The sequence below is a fragment of the Melanostigma gelatinosum genome (assembly GCF_949748355.1).
Source record: "Melanostigma gelatinosum genome assembly, chromosome: 1".
Classification (NCBI taxonomy): domain Eukaryota; kingdom Metazoa; phylum Chordata; class Actinopteri; order Perciformes; family Zoarcidae; genus Melanostigma; species Melanostigma gelatinosum.
The window spans coordinates 5,242,781-5,269,477 of NC_136634.1; the positions used below are offsets into that span (position 1 = coordinate 5,242,781).

At 43.2% G+C, this 26,697-nt stretch overlaps 2 protein-coding genes across 2 annotated transcripts; one reads left to right on the forward strand and one right to left on the reverse strand.

The window, feature by feature from the left end:
* Positions 1 to 3,956: 3,956 nt before the first annotated feature.
* Positions 3,957 to 11,369, reverse strand: snupn (snurportin 1). Its single transcript, XM_079269921.1, has 9 exons — positions 11,302 to 11,369; positions 10,261 to 10,425; positions 9,427 to 9,610; positions 9,104 to 9,208; positions 6,332 to 6,428; positions 5,896 to 5,993; positions 5,641 to 5,718; positions 5,147 to 5,227; positions 3,957 to 4,984 (listed from the first exon to the last, which is right to left on the reverse strand). The coding sequence occupies exons 2-9, from the start codon at positions 10,416 to 10,418 to the stop codon at positions 4,664 to 4,666; spliced, it is 1,122 nt and encodes a 373-aa protein (XP_079126047.1). The 5' UTR covers positions 10,419 to 10,425; positions 11,302 to 11,369; the 3' UTR covers positions 3,957 to 4,663.
* Positions 11,370 to 12,221: 852 nt separating this feature from the next.
* Positions 12,222 to 26,596, forward strand: snx33 (sorting nexin 33). The gene is made up of 2 exons (XM_079280799.1): positions 12,222 to 14,367; positions 26,277 to 26,596. The coding sequence occupies exons 1-2, from the start codon at positions 12,930 to 12,932 to the stop codon at positions 26,528 to 26,530; spliced, it is 1,692 nt and encodes a 563-aa protein (XP_079136925.1). The 5' UTR covers positions 12,222 to 12,929; the 3' UTR covers positions 26,531 to 26,596.
* Positions 26,597 to 26,697: the final 101 nt, after the last annotated feature.

The following is a 26,697-nucleotide window of genomic DNA, read 5'->3' on the forward strand; positions in this document are numbered from 1 at the left end:
AACCTCGCCTTTATGTCGTGTGAGAGACACACACAGAGAGAGAGAGAGACTGGACGCTGTTCGTTCTGCATGTTGCTCCACCCCCTGGTGGTTAAAACCAGAAAATGACAAAAGATCACGACCTCCGCCTTCATTCATAAAAACAGGAAAATCACCATTTTGAGTGTCAGTTTGCACCTTGGAGGAGGGTCGAGAAGGACTCCTGACATATAAACACTGTAACGAAAATAACGGAGGACTTAACGTGATGTGGCAAACTAGTTCTTGGCTTGTGCAACTTGCTATTTAACCAGCGAGACTCAGGTTACAGGGAGTAGCAACAGTAAGGCCCATAACCAACTGAAAAAAGATAGGATTGTGGTTTCAATCATGTTTTTACACACATTACATAAGCAAAAAATGAAATGTTGAGTGAGTTTTCGAGGTTCTGGTCGATGGATTTCGTTACCTTTTAACAAAGCCTACGTTTTAATTATGCATGTTAAACTCACCAGCTTGATATGGAAGAGCTATCAATCTTACCACACAAGTAGTGAAAGAAAGGACAAATAGTGCAAATGAATAAATACTAAATGGATACATGGACTGGGTTATAATGCGCAGTAGGCAGCCGACATGTAAAGATGTCTATAAACTGTGTATATGTATATGTATATATATATATATATATATATATATATATAGCGCAGGCTTTATATTGTGAGTAATAGAAATGTAGATCATGAAAAAAAAAAAAGAATTGAACACAGAAAGTAAAAAGATTTGCATATTCACTCCACTTTTCTTGTCAAAGAGGGAGAGTGGAAAACAACATACACAAATGCATTGTATGTCTTAAAACATGTCAGGAAGGTTTCTTTGATGCAGCCATTGTAGTCTATACTTAACAACATACTGCTTTTGTGCACATTATGTGCATTAGCTATAGCCTACCTACACGTACGTCACAAAGCACTCTCCAAACTATCACTACACATTACTAATGCATGAAATAAAGTGAGAGGAAATAACTAATAATAGGAGCAGGCTCTTACGCAATAGTTGGTTGCAAGAATAGCAATTTAATTAGTGAAACTCGACTCATGCATCCCCCAGGCTACATCATAATCCAGTACGCTTTACAGGAATTACATGACATCACAGGAAACAGAAAACACCGAACGGTACAATAAAGTCGCTGTAATATGATCCACGAACAAACACACTGCGGGTCTGCATTGAAATATTATATGCAGATATCTTTCAGCAGGGAAGTTCAAGTGCAGTCAGGATATTGCATTTCCTGCAGGACTATTGACAGCCCTTCAATTCATACCTTGATGTGTTTCTAATGGGGTCATGAAAGTAATCTGATGCAAAGCAGGGAGAGTGTGTGAGAGAAGTTGGTAAGATTCCTCAATGCTGCGTTAACTTTCACGTCATCTTGTTCCAGTTAAATAAGGAAAAGCCTTCTGACGTCAAGTGTTTTTGTAAGAAGAGGTCGGAAGTTATAGGTACATTCACATGCCGCTTATGTTTTCTTTCCACAAAAATAAATAAAAATAGATCCCAGAATAGGCGAACTGTAAATAATGAGGCGTGAGAAAGTCTCGCTTGAAAAGTAAAGGGAAAAGGGAGCGGACAACAATAGACTTCCTGTTGAACTACAGCTGACATCATGTCAGTTGGGAAATGTGATTGGCTAAGTAAGCACTGCCCACGTTACGTCCAAAAAAATCAAACGTGTAAGAGATGAAGGCCTGATTTAACTCACTGCACTGGTTACTAAAAGCTGGAGAGAGATTACAAGCACCTCTAAAGCTCACTAATTAACAAAAACAGGAGCCTAACAACACACACTGGTTTTAGCACACAATAAACAAGGCAATTTAATATATTGTTAATTGGTGAACTTTAGCGGTACAGGTAGGCCAAGTTACCGCGCAGGCTAAACATCAGATGTCTGGAGAGTTGCAGGAGAAACACAAATCTACCTCCTTAGAAGGCTTGTGACGGCAGCTTTCATAGAGATCAGAGGCCTGAAGTAACAGTGTGTGTGTGTGTGTGTGTGTGTGTGGGGGGGGGAGACGGAGTGTGCTCTGACAAGTGCTCAGTTCCTGGAAAGTGATCGGTGCTGCTGACTAATAGCTGGTTTCTTGCAGTAACCACATGCCTGACTTTGCTCTCTTCGACAGCCCTCTCGGCTTAGCGGTGACTGAACGTGAAAGGAAAAAAAACATCCGACTGTACTCGATGAAATGCACTCGTCAAACATTTCTCAAACACTAAACGTCTGGAGGAGTCAAATACTTTGGACCCTTTTTGCAGACATTTGAATTTGCACACGTGTTTTCTGGAGTATCATCCAAAGGATATTTTACTACTTTAGATCAGATTTATCCCAGACCACATCAACACTGTTATAACATATTTATTGATTTTTTACTTTTAAGTATAACTGAAATCTCACCAAAAAGACCAAGAACCTGCCAGCTACTAAATACTCTTTCATATTACCGTTTAGATCAGTGGTGTTTAATGCTTTCCAGGAGTTATTGCGTGATCACATATTGTAATTGTGGTTTACCAAGAGTTTCCTTCAGCAGCGTCGTGCACCTCCCTCTACTTCAGAGATCTCCTACGTTTCCCAGAATATGTTACAACAGTCCCCCACAGAGGGGCGGTGGATGTGGTATCTGCACCTCGATGTTCCGTTAGGTGGTGAGAGCAACAGCGATACCATCGAAAGAGCAAGAAAAGGAGAAAACAAGTTTTTTTGTTTTTTCCAGCGAAGATGAAGTGAGTAGTTGCAAAAACACAACTTGTATTTTAGCTGCAGTGCATGCTGGTCTAGTGAAGCTGCAAGTAGAGACGATACACGTTCCTATAAATCAGCTTTTACTGCGTGACTTCTGGACATTTAAGTTGTTTATAGAAAGATGCATCTTCAAATGCACAACATGCTGTACTGTTCAGGAGCAGGAGCTGCCAACAGCAGCCATCATGCTAATTCGCGGATTCGCAGGCCACAAAATGACATGGCGCGGCCGAATTTGGCCCGCGGGCCGGGAGTTTGAGACCCCTGGTCTACAGCCAAGCTAGTGCTGTCGCTCTTTGGGGTTAACATTGCTGACATAAGCATGTTTACACTGACATTCCTAACATGTTAGTAAGCAGCAGGTATGTTTACATGCTATACTACATCTGAGGTATAAGGGAATTAAATAATGTGATAGAACTAGAAAAAAGTCAAAGGATCCCTAAAGGGTAGAGAGTAAAAGTTAACACTTCTCCCTCAGCTACCTTTAAAACCATATAACTAATCATTCCACAAGCAACTTTACTTCAAACTATTCTCACAAAAAACAAAAGTGCAACAAAAAGAGAAGTATAAAATGAGGTTGGCGTTCTTGCTAAGTTATTGTAAACGACTTCATGCAGCTCAGACCCGCTGACCCGAGGCAGAGATCTCAGGTGTTTGTTTCTCATGTCACCGAAAACTAAGTTCACAACCCTGCCAGACACTTTCACGTCTTTTCCGGTTGACAATTTCCGCCCAGCTCTTCAGTTACGCAAACGGCACACAAAGCTCAGCGCAGAGGGGAAGAGAAGTGCTGATGTGCGCTGCTATCAGCAGAATGAGTGAGTCACGTCTCACCATATACTGGAACATCAGCAGCGTGCACTTATATCGACAGTGCATGTGCAGTGAAGTCTGAGGTGTTCCTGCAGAGGGTTTTAAGACTCAGTTAAATGATTTTCCACTTTATTGCATGAATAAACTATGTCAATTATAATCTAATATCATTTTGTATGTAGCTTTGTTTAGCAATGACATTTACATAATCATTCCCTAAGAGGTATACATTTGTAATTAGATTGGTTTCTCAGCACTTGTTTTTGGAACAAACTGTTTTTGAACAAATTATTCAACGGATTCAGAAATATACCTTTAAAAAAAAAACTTGGGAACACAGTGCAGGCTAATAAAAAAACATTTATTTAGAAACATACGCTTTAAAAAAAATCGTCTAAACAATTTTGAAATTCAACATTAAACTGTAAAAGTCCACATCTCTGCTGCCATTCTGCATTGATCGCAACTTACAGGGTGTGGCCAGTCAGCGACACCTCGCATCAGAACAGAGCGCCACTCTCCGCTTTGGCTGCTCAAACATCTGATTTCTGTATTTGTGTCGCAGCGATGACAGCCGTAGTCTGCAAACCACTGACAACAGTAAAGATGTTTCTTGTGCATTATTCGCTTTAAGTGCAGCGTGGCAGAATAACACTTCACCACAACATTTATCTCTACACTTCGCAGTAAGCTACGTCTCACAGAAGAAACCTCTCGTCCTTTTTGATTGTATGCGATGGCGTTATGAAAGGAAGCTGCGTCACAGACCGCGACTAAGTCCTTTTAGTGGCTAAATACTGTGCAATTACTCTGTTCTGCAACAGGTACAAGTTGTCAATGGCAGAGTTTAAAAAACGCACATATACGGCATAGCTCTGCTACTCTGCACTCTGAGGGCGTCCTGAGCAGTGCCGGATTAGAATTAGCCATGCTTTACAATTGTCCAGATCGGCAAAACCATTCAGCAGACATTCTAAAGCGCCATATGTGGGCCGCCGCCACTCAGAAACACAGAGTTAGCAATTTGCATCTCGTTAAGCCTCGCACTCAGTTCTCCATGGTGGCTTCCCGTATTGGCTTTTGGTTCAAGAAGTTCACAGCGTCCCCGCCGCCCTGGCTCGGCGTGGACAGGTACTCTAACTCATAGCTTCCGCTGCTGTTGGCCGGGCGGACCTCACTTGATGGTTTTTTGTGTTCCAGGATCTGCTGCAGCTGCTGGCTGGCGTACTCGGGTTTAGTGGTGAGGGGTCCTACGGGGACCTCTATGCCCAGGATGTCGGTGACCATGTAGGGGCGAAGCCAGCCCACCAGAGGGGTGCTGCCGGGGGTGTAGTGGGTCTGTCGGTGGTAGAAGAGCAGGCCGTCCACCTGCGGCAGGAAACTCAGAATTAAACTAATCAAAGCACCATGAGAAGCAAACTAAAAGTTTGCATGCATTTCTTAATAAGATGAGTGATCGGACTCTAACACTACATGCGATGAGCAGCAGTAAGGTGTTGAAGAGTTGAAGGAAAAGAGATGTTCTCTTACGCTGAAGCTGTACTCCGCAGCCAGGGCTTTCTGAATCAGCTCCGCTGTGCAGTCGATGCTCTGGAGGCTCACAAACCGGAACTGTTGGACCAAACAAAACCAGAGCACCGCGTTGTTAGTTCCAAACACAGTTTGTCTTCTTGTCAAATGTGAGAAACATGCTCTCCAATGGTGAGTTTACGCCTCAAAGACTGAGCCTGATGTAGCTCCTGCTTGGCCGTACCACCCCATCATCATCTAGATTTGTGTGCAAGAATAATTTTAGTGCATAATTAGTACCGAAGACGGTAATGGACGTTTGCCTTTAATTTACCTTTCTCAAGGTTCAAGTTCAGCACTTTATTTATCCCTTATGTGTAAATAAGGTTCAGCAAGCACAACAAACACAACATGCAGAAAGTCAAGATTGAATCAACATGTTGAAGTCTCTGAAATAGCAGCGAGCAAGGACAAAATGGGGCACGAAGTGAAGCGGCTCTCTTCCCGTTACTCACAGGGTTGCGCTTGGCGATTTCTGAAAGGCCGTCCGTCTCCTGCACTTTGGACTGGAGCCAGTAGAAACGGAACTCAGTCTGTTGATGAGAAACAAGTACTGTAAACAAAAAAAAAGCTCCTTTTTGCATACCGAGCCAATAAGATGGGCAACGTGGCAAAAAAAAAGATGCACATCTGTGGCCCAGACTCTGCTACATAAGCAATTAGACAAGCATTCCCGGATCGCTTGCTGGAGAACTAGACGCCAGTCTTACCGGGCAGTCGTAGACCGGGTGGCCTCTCCAGCACATGACGTCCAGGATGTAGTACGTTCTGTCCACCTCGCTGTAAATGCAGTCCAGGATCGTGTAGTCTGCACGGGGAACGTAGAAAAGGGCCATTTACGGATATACAGACTATACCACTGTAAAGCTTATCTATAGTCACTGACTATCTCAACTCTTATTTACCGAATAAAAAGGCAGAAAGACGTTTACAGCCTTGTAGCACAAAACAACCTCATATATTCTGTTGTAAATATATTTGGTACCTGTTGAAAAGCTGTGATCGCCCCTCCCTCTTCTAAAAAGCCTGAATGTGAGAATTCCATTTAAAGTGTTTTGAAGTTCTTTCAATGTTGTTGCTCAATGCACTGCATCTACTACAGTGCACCACTGCGCTCCCCACACACACACACACACACCCGCCTACCTTTCCCCATGGCCGAGTTGTGTCGGTTCCCACCGGGCAGCAGGGAGGGGAAACGGTTCACACAGTAGCCGCTTTTAGTGTACGCTGCAGTGGAGCCCTTCAGGAAAACAAAAAGAAATCTGATGAGGACATCACTTCTGGATTATTGCCCAGCTTTATTAGAAATATACCATCATGCAAGTGGATATTTTATGAATCAACTTATTGCATTCGTGCCTGAAGTTCCACAGCAGGAACTTTGAAGATAAAAGAGTCACGCTGGGTAACCGTAACAAATGATTGTGATGAAACTCGTCTCATTCAGTTATCCTCAAACCATCGGTTTCGTAGAGAGCGCTGTGCTGCGGTGTTCCAAGGATTTGTCGCCAATGAGGTCAAGATCTGAAATACTGAATAAGGATCCAGATGACTGTCGCTATGACGAGATGGATGTTTGCATCAAAGGGTGTGGAGTGACTCTAGGGTGTGGAGTGAGAGGAACCCTGTAGTCTTGGGCCAGTATGACTGGACAGGCATGTCGTAGCAGAGCTACCAGTCATCCAATGCTGCCTCGAACCTTTTCATTACTCGTTAAACACAAAAAGAATACAATACGGAGGCAAATGAAGCAACGGTTTAACATGTAACACTACCACAGGAGAAACCACGTGCAATGTCCGAAAGGTAAACCGGAAAAACCCCAAAGTTCTAACAAGTTCATGAACGAGAAGTTATTGAGAGCAGAGTATTATTCATGTACCGATGATGATTTTGAAACTTTAGAAGGTTTTAAATTTGACGGGTTTCTCAGTGTCACCCTGGCTCCAACTCATGTGTCAAATTTGGATTTTCTTTCACCCCAACAACTGAGAAGATGGCGACAGTGTAGATTGAAACTCAAAAGTTCCAAATCAGTTTGCCACGATGGACAATTTTCAAAAGAACTCAAGGCAATCTCCAACACACTCAACAAAGAAAAACACACAATGAAAAAGCTAGACTGTCAGAGTTGCAGCCATGGCTGACTGCAGGATAAAGGCCTTCAGAATGCAACTGTGAATCAGATGAATCGTCTCTTTAACAACGGTCGCCAAGTTAATGATTATGAAACAAACCACATTCCATTGTGGGTTCTAAATCTTTACTTCCAAGTAAACTGCCCAGGTCCCAGGAGGAGATGAGTTTTCATTGGTGCCGTGCATTTTGGCTACAGAAACCCTCATATTCATAATCTCAAGGCGAGTAGTAATCCACTGTGAGGTTGTGAGATCACGTGGTGGTTGCCAGCGGAGGGCCAACATGGCAGCAGTCAGGCCAGCTAACATTATTCATCTCTGTAAGAAGCCAGCGCTAGAGTTGACTTATGGTTAAGAAGTAAAATAATAGGAGAGCGAGGTTTATCAACATTTAGTATCTTCAACTTCTCTGCAGTCCCAAAATAGGTGCACAAATGAGTTCATGTGATTGTCTGGTCAGAGATCACAAATTGAAGAAGAGTTCAGATTCGTCGCTCGTGTGTGACACAGCGTGCTTTTGTCACTTCTTGTTTTCTATCGTCTCAACACTTCTTGGGCGTCACGGCCAAACCCTTTTTTTCTTTTTGCATCATGTTCTTATAGTTATGTGACACTCATGTTTTTACGTGTTTAAAACAACTATATAGCAGTGGCTCTATAAATGCATCTGCATTATTTCATTTATATAAAACTGCCTGTAATGATCGACATGATCCTATGAGCGCACATGTCAACATGAAATCACTTCAGACTTACCGATAACTCCGTCACAAGCTCAGGAAAAGTGTGCCGAACTGTTCGCCCACATTATTCATTTGGAAGAGGATTGCTCACACAAGGTGGCTCATCTTACTCAGGGGAACGACACGCATCGCTTCTCCCCGGCACCAGGGAGGCAGTGTTACATTTACAAGCAATGAATGCAAAGTATACAACAATCCTCTCAGAATATTGATTCAAGCTAGAAAAGATCTCGACTGCGTGTTGCAACTCATGACGTAATAACTTAAATTTAATCAAAGCTCATAATGTAATAATGTTCTGAAAACCATGACACAGGTTTTCCACCAGGAAAGTTGTTTCAATGTCACTAAAATGAGAATAGCTGGTCCACCTTAAAAAGGTCAGACCACCTTAAGTGAGCCTGACTAACCCTCTTCACGTTGACAAGCGGCCTCGGCTTGTAGCGTTTATTCTCCGGCAGCCTGAACTGTACACACACACACACACACACCACACTGCAGTGCTACGCTAACAGTTGCTAACTTAACAGGCAACTCACCGTCACACACTCTCCTTGTCTTCTTAAAGCACCCTTTTAGTTTGACATGACACAAGTTGAGTTGTTCACTTAAAAGGAGGATATTTTTGTTATTTTCAACCAGTTCCAAACTGGACGTGTGACAAAATTCATAACGACAAAATATCCGGTGACCTCGACAACCGAGAAGCTTTACAGAGATGATGCTGAATTTAATATACTGGGTGACGTGTAGCGTGTGAAATAATTGTTCCACATGATTGCACTCCCAGTGATTACATTATGAGCTGCTACATTCATGTTAATCACATTCCAGGAGTGAACAGACTTTTGGTCAGGGCTGGAAGATGAGACATCAAAAATGAGAGGAGGTCGAAACTAGTTTAAAAGCCAATAACGAGCAGCTCGCAGCTTAATTGATGGGTAGTTCTAAATGTGGTGCCTTCAAATAATCATCTTCCTCCTCGCTGATCCAGGGACATCCTGTGAAACAGAAAGGCAGTGACGTGTTCTTACCTTGGAGGCAACAATGAGAGATCTTTTCCCCACAGGACAGACCACTATCATCCAATCGGTATCCAGTTCTGACGGCACATCCACCAGCCACTCTGACAGCATGAGCTGAAGGAGGAAGACAAACTCTGTTAACAGCAAAGCAGCATTTCATCTTCATTAACACTGTAGTCAAACAGTCAAAGAATGATAACTTCAAAATCTGTTTGGCTTGTTAGGCCGCCATTCTAGAGACTCCTGTGCCCTCTGCTGGCCCAGAGGAAGAATGCAACAGCAAAGCACATGTGCTGTCATTTATGAACAATATCGCTGGGTCACACACTGACCTGGTTCGCATAATGCTTTGGCAGCTTCCTCTTCTCAATCTCCATCCCCTCTTCCTCTGTGTCGCCATCTTGCTTCCGTTCCCCCTCCTCTTTTTTCTCCATGTCCTCCTCTCCATCGCTGTCTGCACCCGTCCAGTCCCCATCGGCCAGACGCCGCGCATGGTTGACGTAGTTTAACCTTTTACTGAGGATGAACACATCGGCGTGATTAACTTGTACGTAAGGCATGGTAGTCGCTCAAAACACTGGAATAAAACTGCACACCCTGATGAAGACATGTCGGTTCTAACAAGTTCATTTCAAATACATTTTGCCACGTAGAAGAAAGACATTTTAATCTTGCACAAACCCTACAGCTTGCTTTTGATTTTATTAGAAGGAGAATGCCATTTTATACTTTTTTTTACCATATTCCACTCATGCAATAAGCACAGTACACCTTAAGGATCCAAAGAGCACCTGTATGTGATTTGTAGATCACACATCAGTGCATCTACACACCCTGCATTCTTAAGTTCACCAATCATGTCAAGCTGGGAGGAAGCCATCTTTAAAAGTGCTTTCCAGAGGATTAGCGTGTCTTGGATGTATCCGACTGTTACTGTAGTCCTAAGTGTGCAGCTTGGAACACAAAGAAGAAGTGAATGGAGAAAAGGTCTCCGGTGTATTGTCTTACGTCATTTAGTAGTAGTGGTGCTAAACATGTGTTCATGGTGCAATGTAGAAGTAATAAGTGCTGCGAATCATTGTTTTTATGTAATCTGTGACTCTAGATCGGAGAACATGTGATCAAGAAGAGACATGCTCCATACTGTGAAGTAATATGATATCTACCTTTTCTGCAGGTCAAGGAAGCGCCGCCGTCGCTCGCTCTGCTCCAGCACGCTGTACTTGCTCTTGTACTGGGCCAGCCGAGGGTGGGGGGCGGCGGTGGTGTTGGGCTCCTTGGACACAGCGAAGCTGGCCGAGAGGGCTTGGGTGAGGTCATCCATGGGGGCTCTGTTGAAATCAATGCAATTCTATATTAATGCTGCTGATAATTCCTAATCTTTAGATTTGCATCGACATTACCTTTGTGTGCTTGAACATTTGTCAAATTCCCAAAGTCTAAGGTGATACTTTCAAATTGCTTGTTTTGCCAAAACCTGCAGATCCTTACTTTTAAGAAGCTCAAACAATAAAAGCTTCACAAATTACCTAAACAAATTTAATTGATTATCAAAATACACTAGGCTTTAGTACCACCATTAATTATATTGTGACTAACATTAACACAGCTACAGTAAGTGTATAAACACATTAATGGACAGCCATTGTCAACATCAGATTATGTAAAGTTTCTACATTTATCATGTCTGCACCCTCGACATGTGGCTCCACAAATTATTTTTTGCTCCATTAAAAGTAAAGAGAAGCTACACGCTGAAATAACGTTAGCTGGTGCCACAACACAATATAACGTTGTGTTGTCATCACTGTAATATTTGCACATGTAGCCATAACAAATCCACCCGGACGACAGAGGTCTTCTCAGACGGGTGATAGAGTTTTCAAAAAGCCCGGGGACTGCTACGTATAGCCAGTTAAGAGAGCTAGTCACGTTAGCAGCTAACGTAGCACTGTGCTAATCCTGCTAGCAGCTAGCACTGTGCTAACTATTGGTACTATGCTAAACCTGCTCGCAGCTAGCACTGTGCTAAACCTGCTAGCATACAGTTAGCCGGACCAATTGTGCGCAACACTGAACCTAGAGTTACGTTACTGCTTTAAATGTCTACTAGCTACACCTAAGTATCAGCCCCAAAATAACTAACTACCTGGACAGCAGGTTTGGTCAGATATTAGCATTAATAACATCATTAGCTAAATAGATACCTTGGGCATTCAGGGAGGCTGCTGCTGAGACGTCACGCTGTCATCTTTCCCACCAATGGAGACTATTAGTTGGCCGACTAAATACTGAAAACTAACCCGGAGTTTTACGGAGCAAACTTCTGCACTTCATAGATGTATTAAGTGTTCGAATACATACTAACATCTTCAACTGAAGTAAAAGTAGCAATACTATTGTGTATAAATACTGTTGTAAAAGTGCTGTATTTCAAATATTACCTAAGTAAAAGTACTAAAGCTTCCACATATACTTAAAATACCAATAGTTAAAGCACCCCGCTTTGTATATTGCTGGGTAGCTTAACCTGTACTAATATAGAATAATGAATTAGTTGTTTTATATTTTGTATCAATTATCTAAATCTGCAAAGTAACTGAGGCTGTCAAATGAATTTAGTGGAGTAAAAAGTGCAACTTCTTGCTGAAGTACAAAGTTGCATAAAATGGAAGAACTTAGATATGTATATAAAATGCATATTTGGAGTGTATAATAAGACATACTACTATAATAGGTCCTCATAGTAGTAAGTAACAACAACATTATTATCAACATCGTCTGGAGCCTGCTGTTGTAATCTGTGTTGAAGGTTATAATCTGTTCCTCCTGTTGGGGGCGACGTTGAGACAGTTTCTCTTCTCCAAAGAATATAAAGGAGCTGATGAGAATAAAAGACGACGAGCAACTCCAATTGTCCAAGCCTAACGTCATGGAAAGAGTTACTTTGTTGCAGCGCGCACAGGAATAAACCCAAAGAAACAACACCGACCCGTGGTCTGTGTTGATAATATGTACAAGGAGATTGTTTAGTTGCTGTTATTGCTTTTTTTTTTTTTTTGGTTGGAGGGGGGTTGAATTCAAAGGATCGACTGAAGATGCGCAGGGACCTGTTTACAAGGAAAACTCAGCAAGTTTCAGTCCGAGGGAATGCGGAGCAGGATCACGATGCACAGGGGTCCTCATCCCTCTGTTTTCCTTCACGCCAGGCCACTTTGTCTTGAAGATATTTTCATCAAGGATCACTTTTAGGCTCCGTAATAAGTGTTCGACACCACGCGAGGTTGTCGTCCTGTTTCTGAGGATTAAAACCACCGACGGTGCTTTTTGGAGGAGCTCTCTGGTGAAACCGGTTTTTTGTGTGTTTGACCCTGTTGTGTTTGTGATGTAAAAGGAGGAAGAGAGTCCTTCTGTTGTGAGGAAGTCACAGTGTTATGGAGCATTTATAGCTTAAAGTTGAAAGACTTTTAAGTGTAATGGACAAGAAGACAATGGACTGATAGCCTCAATGGGCTGAGGATGCAAGTGGTCACAGTAGGTCTATTTTAGACTTTGATTTGGAGAGCGGATAGAAGTAATAGTTTTACATAACTGTTAAATTCTCCTGTTTTTCCTAAGTGTCAGCTCATTAACTTTACATAAGTTATACTGTGCTGTTGCACACCTCATTCAACAGCTGCCATGTAATTTGAGATGAGTTTAAATATTACAGTGAGCTGGTGTCAGATGTTTCCAACACGGCATGCATCAAGACAGCAGCATCAATATCGACTAGGCACTATGTGCATGTAGATTTATTTTTTTTGCTTGCTTTTGGACCCACTGGAGTATCAAGATGTCGGTGAAAGCCAAAGCAATCTACACTTTTCTGAGTGAAAACAAAGAGGAGATCAGCATCCAGGAGAACGAGGAACTGGTTATCTTCGACGATAAGTCGGTGGACGGCTGGTTTCAGGGGGAGAACAGCCGCGGGGAGAAGGGTCTCTTCCCCGCGTCCTATGTGGAAGTGATTCGCACCCGCTCAAACTCGAACGTCACCGACTGCTCCATAAGCCCGGCAGGGTCTCTGGGAAACGACTCCTCCTATTTCCCCTCAACCCCGAACACCCCTCTGCATTTGCAGCGGAGTTTCAACGACGACGATGACGACGATGACGACTGGGACGACTGGGACGACAGATCCACGGTGGTGGACGACGGGGACCACATCAGGAGCCCCGGGGCCAACGGGCATGCCCATCCGAGCCCACTGTCCAACAACCCCAATGTGCACTACCGGGCCAAACCACACATGGAGAGACAGGACAGCATCTCCAGCTCCAGGAAGGGCAGCATGGTGGGCCGGAACCTGAACAGGTTCTCCAGCTTTGTCCGCTCAGGGGTGGAAGCGTTTGTGTTGGGCGACGTGCCCATGATGGCGAAGATAGCGGAGACGTACACCATCGAGATGGGCCCCGTGTGGCCCCTGTGGAAGGAGAGCCCACAGCCTTTCTCCTGCTCCATCGAGGACCCCACAAAACAGACAAAGTTCAAGGGCATCAAGACGTACATTTCGTACCGGGTCACGCCGAGCCACACGGGGCGTCCCGTCTACAGGCGCTACAAACACTTTGACTGGCTGTACAACCGCTTACTGCACAAGTTCACTGTGATCTCCGTGCCTCACCTGCCTGAGAAGCAGGCCACGGGGCGATTTGAGGAGGACTTCATCGAGAAGCGCAAGAGACGGCTGATACTGTGGATGAACCACATGACCAGCCACCCGGTCCTCTCCCAGTACGAGGGCTTCGAGCACTTTCTGATGTGCGCCGACGACAAGCAGTGGAAACTGGGCAAGAGGCGGGCGGAGAAGGACGAGATGGTGGGTGCCCATTTCATGCTGACCCTGCAGATCCCCAACGAGCACCAGGACCTCCAGGATGTCGAGGAGCGTATCGACACCTTCAAGGCCTTCGGCAAGAAAATGGACGACAGCGTGATGCAGCTCACGCACGTTGCCTCGGAGCTGGTGCGCAAGCACCTGGGCGGGTTCAGGAAGGAGTTCCAGCGGCTGGGAAATTCTTTCCAGTCCATCAGCCATGCGTTCATGCTGGACCCTCCCCACAGCTCGGAGGCCCTCAACAAAGCCATCTCCCATTCAGGCCGCACCTACGAGAACATTGGAGAGATGTTTGCAGAGCAACCCAAGTACGACCTCTTCCACATGCTGGACAAGCTGTCGCTCTACCAAGGCCTGCTCGTCAACTTCCCCGACATCATTCATCTACAGAAAGGTAAAAATCAGCCATGAGCAGTTTTAATCTGTGAGAGAATTCTCTGATGTAACTATAAATGTAACCATGCTACAAAATGTTAACGATGATCACATCCATGATCAACACAGATGTTTGGATGTATCCTCGGCCTCCCATCTGAGTTTTAATTCCTGCAGCTTCATTCATATTTGAACTGAATGTCCAAAGACAGCTTCTTATTATGATATTGAAATGACTATACAGTAACTTTTCTTCCCCCAGCCACCAGGCCACACAATGGGCTCTTCATATCACAGCAAATACAATTCATCAGAAGGGCCAAGCAGATTATTATTGGACCTAAATACTCGTTACTACTTTGTAACAAGCGCTGTAGCAGTCTTCACTTGAGACGAGCAGCAGCTGTGAGATTTGCAAAGGCTTCAATAATTGTTACGAATAAAACACACATTCTCTGCTCATGGGAACAAACTGAGCTGATGGCCCGTGATCACCTTTTGTGCTATTTGTTTTGTTGTGGATGACAGGTCAGGTCAAATTTTGCCTCCAGCATCTCCCATCATCACACACATACACGCACGCACACGTACACGTGCACGTGCACATAGACATGCACATGCAGACATAAGATGTTTTAACCTGAGAATGACACATAGTGTTTGTAAGTTTTATGTGTCAGACTGTTTGCCAGCAGCATCTGAGGTCACTTGCTCCAACTCCTTGACCCTCACACACACACACACACACACACACACACACACACACACACACACACACACACACACACACACACACACACACACACACACACACCACACACACACACACTTTACTCACTTTCCACACTCTCTTTAATATGACATCATACAAAGTGTGTCAACAATTACTGTCATTAGAGCCTGAAAATAATTCAATTTATTACAGAATTAGTGATCTCAAAAAAAACGAATGCTCATTATGTGGACAATTAGGCTGCGTCTTTGGTTTGGAGGTTCTCCTTTTCTTGCTCTCTGGGTTCTGTTCAAAGTTTGATGAGACAAATAGGCAAGTGTAGTGTAATATTACAACCAACAGCCATGATGTGGCATGATGACACCTGGGTGACATGGGCAGGGAGTGGCTTATGGACAAGTGATCTTTTATCATTTTATTCATTTATTATTTCATCTTAAAGGTGCTGAACTCCAAATTCGGAACTTATCTATGATTAGGATATGGCCTCGACACGGCTTTCAACATGGCGGCGGCTATTAGCTAACAGCGCTAACAGCTAAGCACATGGCCGCTTCCATGACCATGGGTCATCGGCAGTAACCGCTGTATGCACGCGCAGCCGTAAACAACGTAAACAGAGAAGCTCGGATTACAACACACGCAGAGGGACAGTGACTTCATTTTACTGCTCAGGTAAACATAACACCACTATATATTTACATGGTAAATAATTGTTTGCTGCTAAATGCTCTGAATTTCAAATTTAAGTAGCATTTAAGTACTAATCCTTTCAAACTATTTTATTCTGGTGACACCCTTGCTCATGTACGAGCATACTTGCGGTTAATCAGTGACCTGTAACTCTAACTCACATTCCTGATCTGAATCCTCTGTGACGGTTGTGTTTGTGACGGCTGATTTCCATAAACCTCACGGTGAAATATTAGTTCTGCTCAGTTCTGCACGGCAAACTCTGGCAGTTTTCTCCTGCGAGCCCTGTTAGATGTTGGTCCAAGACAGTGGGAGAACGGACATATCAGCATTCTGTGTCAGCTCTCAAACAAATAACTGTATCAGCTGTTGGAAGGAAAGGGCTGCTGCCAGTGAGGAAATGTGCTTTCGGTAAATGTTATTATCGTTCCTTCAAACAGCTGGCAATCATTATCACAGAGGTCATTTGTGATACAGTTCGGCAATACTTTCGTTTAGTCACTCCACCCACGAAATAATGTGAAAAACAAAGCCACCTGAATGACGTTAAATGGTCAGTCCACCCAAATCACAAAATGAATGATGTTATTATTGAACCCCGGCGGTGTCAGATCGTGGAGATAGTGTCGGTTTCACGTGTCAAAGTTTTGAGATATCTGGCTCTGAAATATCATTTTTAAATGCTCGGAGCGCCACAGAGGAAATTCCATTCACCCCCATCATATCGGGTTGATAAAGGTGGAAATCCCCAAAATGCCTGCTAGGCCATGCACCACCATGTAGGAAAATATGTCTATCTGTAATTTTGGCTGACTGACCTGAAACTTTCTAAAAGATAAGATGTTCGATAACACACACTCAGTTCAACACAGTCAAGCTTATGGTGCTTAATGTTGGCTAAAGCTGCATATTGCTGTGTCACCGACATTACGGAGTCAGATGTACGGCTTCATAACTCTTTTTCTACTTGTGCTGCTGTTACCATTTTGAATGTTTTCCCATTATGTTGTAATTGTCGCATGCAGCCACACTGCTAATCAAAAGTTACATTGTGTTTCACTTTCAGGGAATATTATCAAAACTAGGAGGAAAGGAAAAGAGAGAAATTATACGCAGTCATTTCAATGTTCTTTTGCAATCATGTTCAGCATTTTAACATCACCAAGGGATTTCTTTTTTTTTTACCATAAAAGGATGAAGAGAGCCATTTTTAAGAAGATGACCAGGTCTTGTGTGGAGGACAAACATGTGCTTTATGCCAATAAAACAAATTATAGAGTAACTGTTTGCAGCATCTAATATTTCGGAGGATAACTTACCTTAAGTTTAATAACCTCAACATACTTTTATACACGTCATGCATTGCTTGACATATTTTTGCGGGAGGTAATAAATCAAGTTAGAAGCAGTCATTTTATTATCGACTTCTATACAGACTTATTTTTGCAACCAGAGGAGTCGCCCCCTGCTGGCCATTAGACAGAATGCAAGTTTAAGGCACTTCCACATGCGCTTCACTTTTCAGAACTACAGGTCGCCGCCTGGTTTTGTGGTTAGTTTCATACTAAAAGACAACAGACGATTAATTACTTGCTCTTTAATGAAATGGTTTGTGATTCCAATCTTGTTGTTTTAGGCACATACAGTTTTTGTATATCTGGTTGTATTAGACAACATTCAACATTTGAGAAGCTTGATTTCTTTTATTGAAAAAGGGGATTTGTATAAAATGCTTGTATTCCTCACAGCAAGGCATTTAAACAAAAGTATAATTTTGTAATCTGTACTGAGACTCAGGTGTATTGTAGGTTCTATTGGAAACAGTATAAAAAAATGTGTACCGGAACTCAACCTTAGCCAAGAGACAACAACTACTGTACGCGAGGAGGTTGTGGAGCAGTGTTTTTGTGAATGCAGAGACCTTTTCCCTCCGCGGAGTCGTCCCTGCCGGCCCAATAACTCCCCTTGATGTGACTTGTGTTCTGCTGAACCAGATACAGCTGTGGCAACACTCAGAACACGCAGGACTGAGGTCAACCTTTTCCGGTGCACTACTCCTCCTCTTCATGTCCTCATTGCTCCTTCCCTGCCTGCCTTTGCCCTTTCACTGACTTCTATAGGAGCTCAGGAGGTTTTTTGACTGTGATCCTGGTGAGCATGTGAACTTCAGGAATGTTAACCGTCTTTGAGACGTGGTGTTGGGCAGGGACTGCATGTGGCCTTGATGAAAGGGATTTACTATCTCGTTCTCCCATTTTCTCTGTCCTGTTTTGATTTTTACTCAACTGATTTTAAGTCTTTTAGTCTTTGTTGTTGCTCAATCTACCATCAGCCCTGGTTTCAATAATGGAGAATGGAGTAAACCTCTGCCAAAACCAACCCCAAAGACCTTGATCTCATTTGAATACCAGGGGGATCTCGATGAATGGGGTTAATTACATTCGATTGTTATAGAATAAAGGACCTGTGAGGTTTTCGTGCGAGAGGCAGATTTGTAACAATTAGTTGTTGGTAATCCTGGAAATGTATTGTACTGTCTCTTTTGTGTTATTGTACATAATCATGAAGTGAGCTGTGCTGGTCTGGTATCAAGCTGGTCTTGAATATTAAATGTGTAACCACTGCGGTTACATTGACAGCAGTGGTAACGTGTAAGGTATTCGTGAGAGTAAAGCCAGATATCATGTTCTGTAGATTTAGTACCTGGCAACAACCGGGACTCTAATCAGAGACAAAACCACCTCATAGCTTTGACCAAACTCAAACGAGTTCACAATAGAGTGAAACCACCCCGCCCCACGGATTGGGTATCAGTCTGTTCTGATCTGGTGATGAAATGTGAGGCGTTGGCTCTGCATGCGATCTGGATCTGCATCACCGGTGTCCCCAGAATGACACGTTGAGGAGAGTAACCAATTGAGGTTGGATTCTTGTGCATAACCCCCAAAAAGTGATGGTTATTGTGGGTTAGCTGGAAAAGGCCACACTGGAATAATTGCAGTTTAAAAGTTCATAAATTAAATAAAACCAAGAGGAACAAGTCATGACATATGTGCAGTGTTTTCAAAATAAAATGCGTCAGACCATAGATTTTCTCCTTCTATCTCGACTTGTTTCTTTGGCATTTAGATCATGTAGAAAGTGCCCCCCCCCCCACCCCCCCGATAGTGGGATAAAACCTTCTCTGATCCACACCAGAGGGGAGCATTATTCACTTTGAGAATGAGCGAGCTCCTCTGGGACGCTCCCCAGCCCACCAGCCAGACTTTTAATCTGGACAAGAGGTTAGTTGTCCTCCATACGGCAACACATTACAGCAGCACATGCAGGCTCCATCAGTTTTGAAGGAAACGATATGTCGTTGGCAGCTGTGAGGAAACGCGTGCGCCGAACGCCCCCTTGATCTGCAACAGGGGTTCGTCTGATTGTGCCTGCGTGCACACACGAACGTCTTTGTGCTCTTTATCTGGAACCGTTCTCAATATTGTTTCATTTCCTCAAAGGGCTGACCAGGAGCTCATGCCGTGTTTATGTTGTCTTACAAACGTGTTGCAGATTAACATTCCATACACTGGAGACTGGTGACAATGGAGAGCAGACGTTTTCTCTCTCCTCTTTGCTTACTCATAAATCTCGACGAAGGCCCTCGTCTTCACACAAACTGTCAATCCCACATGCCTCTGCATTCCTGTCTGTGCTGGCCCAGTGCGCTGCTGTTTCACACTGAAGGAGATTACAGATGTCTCCAAGTACTCGGCCTTTACCACGACCCCCTCCCCCCCTCCCCCCCTCCTACTGACTGAGAACTGCAGATTATGTGGTGAAGTGTCATTAGACTGAATAAGGCATGAGGTAAGAGAGGAGTTATCTTATTTTGTGAAGACCAGCGCCATATTTCTTTTAATATTCTGTCCCGCTCGTGATAATAACTGGAACTGGACAAAGCATTGATACCTTTCAGTGCACAACACAGTCTAATAAACCACCTCCGCCAACCATGACGTCGGTTACAACAGATTGTAACACTTCTCTAACACTGTGTCAACAAAAGCTGTGTTGACAAAGGAGCGTCAGTGATAGCTTGCTCTCGTAGCTGACTTCTGAAGTTTAAATTAGGCATGGTAGTCTGTAAGGCCATGTTCAGACAAACAACAGCCTTGCTAAAAATGCAGCATCCTCACTCTGTGCAAGCACTGCATTGGCAGCAGTGGGGTTGTGCCAAGTTGAACCTTGCTCAACTTTTGCATCACAGCAATGCAAAGCCATTCGTCACACACTGAAGTGGCCAAATAAGTATGCTATCGTCGACATGCACTGGGAAAAATATGGCCTGCAAAACAAATCATATAACATCGAATACACGGTGTTTTTTTACTCGTAATAAGTAAGTGACTGTTCACTTGGTAAGATATCTTGAACTAGGAAGTCATATTTAGGCCTTTGAAGATAAAAAAAATAGTTCTTGAAATAAGCTGAGAAAACTCAATTTGAGCTATATTTCACCAGCATTTGGAAATGGTGTGTGTCATATTTAGCCTGTAATGCTAAAAAGTAGAATTATTTTAACTTAACAAGATATTCGAGATGCATTGTCTAAAGTTAAGTCTACATTGTCCAAGTTCCTACACCTCACTAACATGTTACTTGTCAGGTGATTGTATGCCATATTAATTGTTATAAGATATCTTGTAACAATGAGACAAATAAACTTGGTAATATGCAGACGTGGTTCGTGGTTAGCAGTAGAGCCTCACAGCTGGAAGCGTTCTGTGTGCAGTTTGCATGATCTCTCTGTCGGCATGTTTTTCCTCAGGCCCAAAGAAAGCCTGTCGATGTGAATGTTTGTCTGTCCATATGTTTTTCTTGTGAAAGACTGGCAACCTATGCAGGATGTACACCTCTTACTCAATGCATGCTGGGATAGGCTTCAGTTCCTGTCGAGCCTGAACAGGAAAAGAGGTTGACTCTCCCTGCATTGTTATGAATCAATGGAAAATAGAAGTCATCTAAGGCATCTGCATGTGCGCATGTTTTCATCAATTTATTCTTTGGCACCACGGTCACCAGTTAGCTCACAGATTAATTGTTTTTCTGGCTCTGTCCATTGAGCTCCAGTGCAGCAAAATAAACCCCAAAACTAAAACTTCGAATCTTTGTCACGTTCAAAGGGAGCAGTTAGTGTCCTAATCTTTTCCCGCCCCTGACAGGAATGAAGCTTTAACTGTCAGAAGGATTCTGGGTCGTCTGCCAATGTAGCTGTAGTCATGGTAGCGCTGACAAGATGGAGACGCCGTCCCCTTCGAGGAGAGGACATTGTCAGCTGTTGCATTCTCTGGTCTTTTCCCGTGTCACGAAGAAGCGCATCATAAAAGTCAGGACGATGGAAAACCCTCGTCATTTGACCAAGGCTGTGATTTGGTAGCAGGATCGGCCAAATGTCTTTCATCAGAGGCACATCTTGCATTTTTTAGATTTGAGCTGCCTCTCTAATGTTATTGCAACACTTCTCGTTAGACAGACGTTACAGGGCAAACAAACGCAGGAAGGCATCCATCTGTTTTGTAGCAAAAGAGCTAAGACTGTTTTAGATTAATTGAATGTCACAATCAGGAACTGAGCAGAACGCTCTTCGACCCAGAGGGATCAATACGCCACAAAACAATTGTGATGTCACAGTTAATGTTGACACTGTCATTTCTTTTACTTGACGTGTGATGACGTAAAAATATTTTGTATCCATATCCAGTCCAACTTTTGATTTCACTGCGACATCACCGAATATTTCATAAAAATGCATGAAACATAAGCTGCAAAGGGATGAAATAAATCCCTTTGCAGATGAATGTTGGGCTATTAGTGGTGATTGATTATATTTCCCTTCAAGATCAGCGCTGAGCATATCCCGCTTAATAAACATGTCTGAGGAGCGTGGATTAGTAACACCAGCTGTGTGAAAGTGAAGTTTATAATAGTTTTAGATGAGATTCTCTGCAGCCTATTAAAAAAACATCTGTCCAACATTTCTTTGCATGGCTTGCATTAACAGCTTTGGGAAGCTTAATGTCCTATTTATTTGAGTGTAACAGTTGCAGTCAAAAAAGTAGTAGATGTGCAGAAAGTCATATCGAGCGAGCGGAGGAAATTGCCCGATCGCAGATGAAGCATTTCTGGTAACTAATTCCCTGTGCAGGCTGGAGAGGGTGGTTCTGTTTTGAACATTCCTCATCCCTGAAGTAATAATATAAAAAAAAAGAATTGGAAATGTTTGTTTCAGTGTCCCGTAGCCGATTAGCCCCAAAGATGAATGGAAAAGGATATTTGAGATGGCATGAATCGGTTGTGAGCACATTCCAGCTCAGGACACAAACTCCAGCTCTGTTTTTATCGGTGTATCTGATAGGCTGGCGTAAACACCATTACCTACTGTTAGCTGACTCAGCAGGAGGCTTTTTCATGTTTGTGTATCTTCAGGGCTTCTAAGAGCCACATTAAACACTGGCAGATATGACGGTCCGTTTGACCCCGGCATGCATTCTTCAAGCTGTGCCTCAGTTTGTCTTCCTCTCTTCTCTTCTGAAGCCTCCCTTTCCTCTGTATGTTCAGCTCTTCTGTACATCTCTTGTCTTGTCTTTTTCCTTCCTTTCCTTTTCAGCTTTCCTCTCCTCTACGTTCTATCAAACTCGACTATCAGTATTTACTTTGCCTTCTCATTACTAAAGGCCCGGTTAAACCAGCATTTCAAATCACAAAATGTTCCAATAAATGAATTGATTTCTTTGGAATTGCCACAATGAATAACTTAAACTGTGGGGTAGATGCAGATATGTACTTTATTGAGCCTCAACTTCAAATTCAGCTCCGCTGTCACAAGGACAGATACAGGAGAACATTCCTGCCCACTGCAATATCACTGTATAATAAATCACCTCTGGCCAAGTCAAACACAAGACTGTAACTCTGATGCACTGTTGCTGCTGCTGTTGGTGATCTTGTGCACTACTGTTTTGTTTATTTTTATTTTTATTTTTTTGTGTGAAGACGAGATCAACAGGGAACAAACGCCTCATCAGTTCACCGCGGTGCTCGACTCTGACGTCAGCAGCCCCCTCCACACACACAGCCCTTCACTAATGCTGAGTGTGTTAGTGGTGACAAGCCTCATTTGTCCTCAGTTGAAAAATGTTTCTGTTTACTCGTCTGTCCGATGTGAATAACATCCACTCATCTTACTCAGTCACGTTAGTTCTTCCCAAGTTTGAAGTCTTGGAACCAAATTCACAGATTTGTTTATTTTACAATACACTGATGAGTCATTCTGATTACGCACATTTGAAAAGGACACTGTGTTTTCTTGTCAGTATTTGGACTTTAAAGCAGTTTATGGCTTTCAGACTTCCAGTATTTTAACTGTGACTGTATTCTAGAAAGGTGTATGGCCGTTTCAGTGACTTTATTTACCAAACCATAGCACATTATCTTAATAAATATTTCCACGTCTTAAAGGACAAAATGGGGTTTTTGCATTGCATTTGCAAGTCAGTGGCTATATTGACCGAGTACTGTTCACACAACTAGAAGATTGTGAAGCAATAAGCAAAGTGTCCCACAGTTGGAGATTGTGTTCAGCTTAATTACACACCAATTATAGTAAAATTCCTTGTCAACAAGTTGATACTAGCACACCACATCAGCTCATGTTATGTGTATAATACATTGGACCTGCACATTACAGGGGGCAGCGGATTGAAACAAACTAAAGAGGCTCAACTCCAGTTTAATGATGCCTCCACTTTGGGATTCAACAGGAAGAAATTATTTGATCAGCTGTGATTTGAAACCATGGTCCCGGATGAGAATGAGTTCAAATTAGACACACGTCGCTTGAAACTGCTGTTTGCAAATGTTTGGATCCTGGAAGGATCTGCAGTGGAGAGAAAATAACGCTGGCTTTGCTGAAAAGGAGCTGAGCTGTATTGAAGTGGGGAATGTCAGCAACACTAAACACAAGCAAGCAACACTCACTGTAAACAAATACACATTATCTTCAAGAGGGACTTCCGCTCTCAAGTTGTGTCAAATGGATAGAAGACAGATGAAGACGTGGAGAAGAAGTGCTGCACTTCTTGAATTCATCACCGCAGTGACCTCGGGCTGTGGGAATGAGGAATCCAGCAGATGCAGAGTTCAGTTCCCCGGAGGCTTGTGACCATAATTAATCTTGACTATCCTCATTATTTTTCTCTCTGTCTGACACACACACATACTGTATTTTCATACTTTGGTATGATCATGAAACAGGTATTGCATTTGCATTCTATGTGGCTATAAAAAGGTCTTACGCAAATTGGACTTGGCGAGCCCTGCAGACGCCCTGCTAGAAAGCCCTATTTGTGTTTTAGCTCCCCTGCACACTGTTGCCCCCTTCTCCCCCTCCTCTGTATCTACCCAGCACAGACCCATGAAGCTGTCACATGTGAAATAGTTTCATTCTCTCTTTGGCCACAGCCATAAAACATGAGGTAGCCAGTCTGGTTGGGCAAGATAAACAAATCCGGCGACTCTCCAGCCCACTGGCCATCATAATATCAACTTGGTGAAAGGAGGCCTTTAGTGGGAAAGAGGGATTGTTTTCATATAATAGTTGGAAACCCACACGGCTTTGCTTTTTACTCGGCCACAGTCTTTTTGCAGCTTGTATTTTCGGCTTTAATAGTATCGTTTTGCGTGATTTTAGAGAGCAGATTTAGCTGCAAGGAAGAGCACATTTTGCATTAGCTGATCCCAAACATTTTGATTCAAACCCCCCTCCCCTCCATCATGCACATACACACACACACACACACACAACCATGAGCGTCTTTCCTTTATGTCCCACACACATGCTATCTGGTGATGCACATTCTCCTCTCATGTGGAAAACAGAATACATGAATGTAGGTCACCGCCACAGACTATCGTCCACACGCCTCCTTGCTGGAACAGACTGAAAGTGCTGTTCATGCTTTCCCAGACTTCTGCCAGGAATTCCATACGAAATCCAGGGCGGCATGAACTCACAGATGCAGTTAACGGATTAAACCTGCAGGCTGCAGCGGATACATTAACGCCGTAAAAACCTCTAGTGCGTGCAAACTAGGTTCTGCTAGCGAGCTCAACTGCATGTCAGTCTGAGGCAGCCTCGCTAATCCGGTGGGAAATGCAGCGTGGCGACATGCCACTCGTCTGCCATGTTCTTCCCTTGGAAAAGTGACGTCCTGTTCAGTCTGGGGGAACGTGGTTACAACTTGTCGACAACATACTGAAACGAGACGTTTGGTATGCAACTGAAACAAAGAGTAATTGTTTCGGTACAGCTTTACAGGAGTGAATTTCTGGGGGAAAAGTGACACTGTTGGTCTTGCTCAGTGCCATGGAGGAGATATTGGTTCAACACTACTATAGCAGGTTTTATTTCATGTATCACAGCATAGAGTAATACAGACCCACCCAAAGCCAACAGAGCAATAAAAACCGTTTTTAAACACTGCTGAACTTTTATTACAACCTTTGTTACAGGGTTTTTGTTTGTATGCTTTCGTCAGGAACACAGTTTTACTGCTTTTCAGTAACTATACGTCATCTTATCATCGCCAACAGCTTATTGGGACTTACTCTAAAAGTTTTACTGAAAATAGTGACGTTTTAGTTGATGTAACTTCAAAAATCAGTCCAACTAGACACAAAAACCCCATCATTTCTCACTTACATCTAATGGTATCCGGCCATTCAGATGGTTTTATTTGCCCAGTTTATCTCCCTCTTTAATACTTATGAAAACAAATCTACGGAAATTAGTTTGTCGGGCTCACAGCATAAAATAATGACATAAATCAGCAGTCAGTGTCCTTGTTGCTCTGTGTAACGCCCTGCAGCTTTCTCAGCAACTATAACTTGTAGAACGCAGTCCCTTTATGAAAACGGTTGGGCGATCTGTGGATAAGTCTGAGCAACTGCTACTCAATGTTTGTATAAAGACACGTTGCCGTTAAATGTTTTTAAATGTAGTTTTCCGATGCTGTGGGCAGCACAAATATAATGTACCTTCCTTGTACTGGGGTGAAGACCGAAATCTGTCAAAAGGAAACCTGAGAAGTAAAACCACCTGCATGGCTTCGATGCCTCCATGTGATAAAACATGTTTTTGTTGTATGTGGGTGGAGGCACAAACGTCAAAGATGGATATCTCAAAAACTGGGCAAGTAAAAACGAAACTATCTTAATGACCACATACCACTCGAGATAAATGAGACGAGTTTTTTATGCCTCCGCGCCAATGATATCTAATAATATGCAGATCACGCCAATTTCATATAAATGTCTCTATGATAAAATTATGAAGTGATGATATTTTGCAAAAATATGGCTGGACGGCCTAATGGTTTTGCAATAACAGTTTCCCCGCTTTTCTGTGATTCGAATATCACAGACTTTTAGAGTAATATAACTTTTCTTCTTAACCCAAGGTGCCTTTGCCAAGGTGAAGGAGAGCCAGCGGATGAGCGACGAAGGGAAGATGGACCAGGACGAGGCCGACGGCATTAGGAAACGCTGCCGGACGGTCGGGTTCGCCCTCCAGGCAGAGATGAGCCACTTCCACCGGCAGAGAGAGGTGGACTTCAAAGACATGATGCAGGCCTACCTCACGGAGCAGATCGCCTTTTACCAGCGTGTTGTCCAGCAACTGGAGCGCACCCTGCACATGTACGACTGTCTGTAAAGACACCGAACTGCTGTCCAGTTCAAGATGCCAAAAAAAACACGAACGAGAAAGGAAGATCCAAGTCTTCACTCTTTTATCGAGGCGTTTTGTGTTCGTCATGTTTGGTTCAGTTGGAAAAGACTTGCAGATAAGTTCAGCAATAGTTAGTAGAAAGACATAAAAGC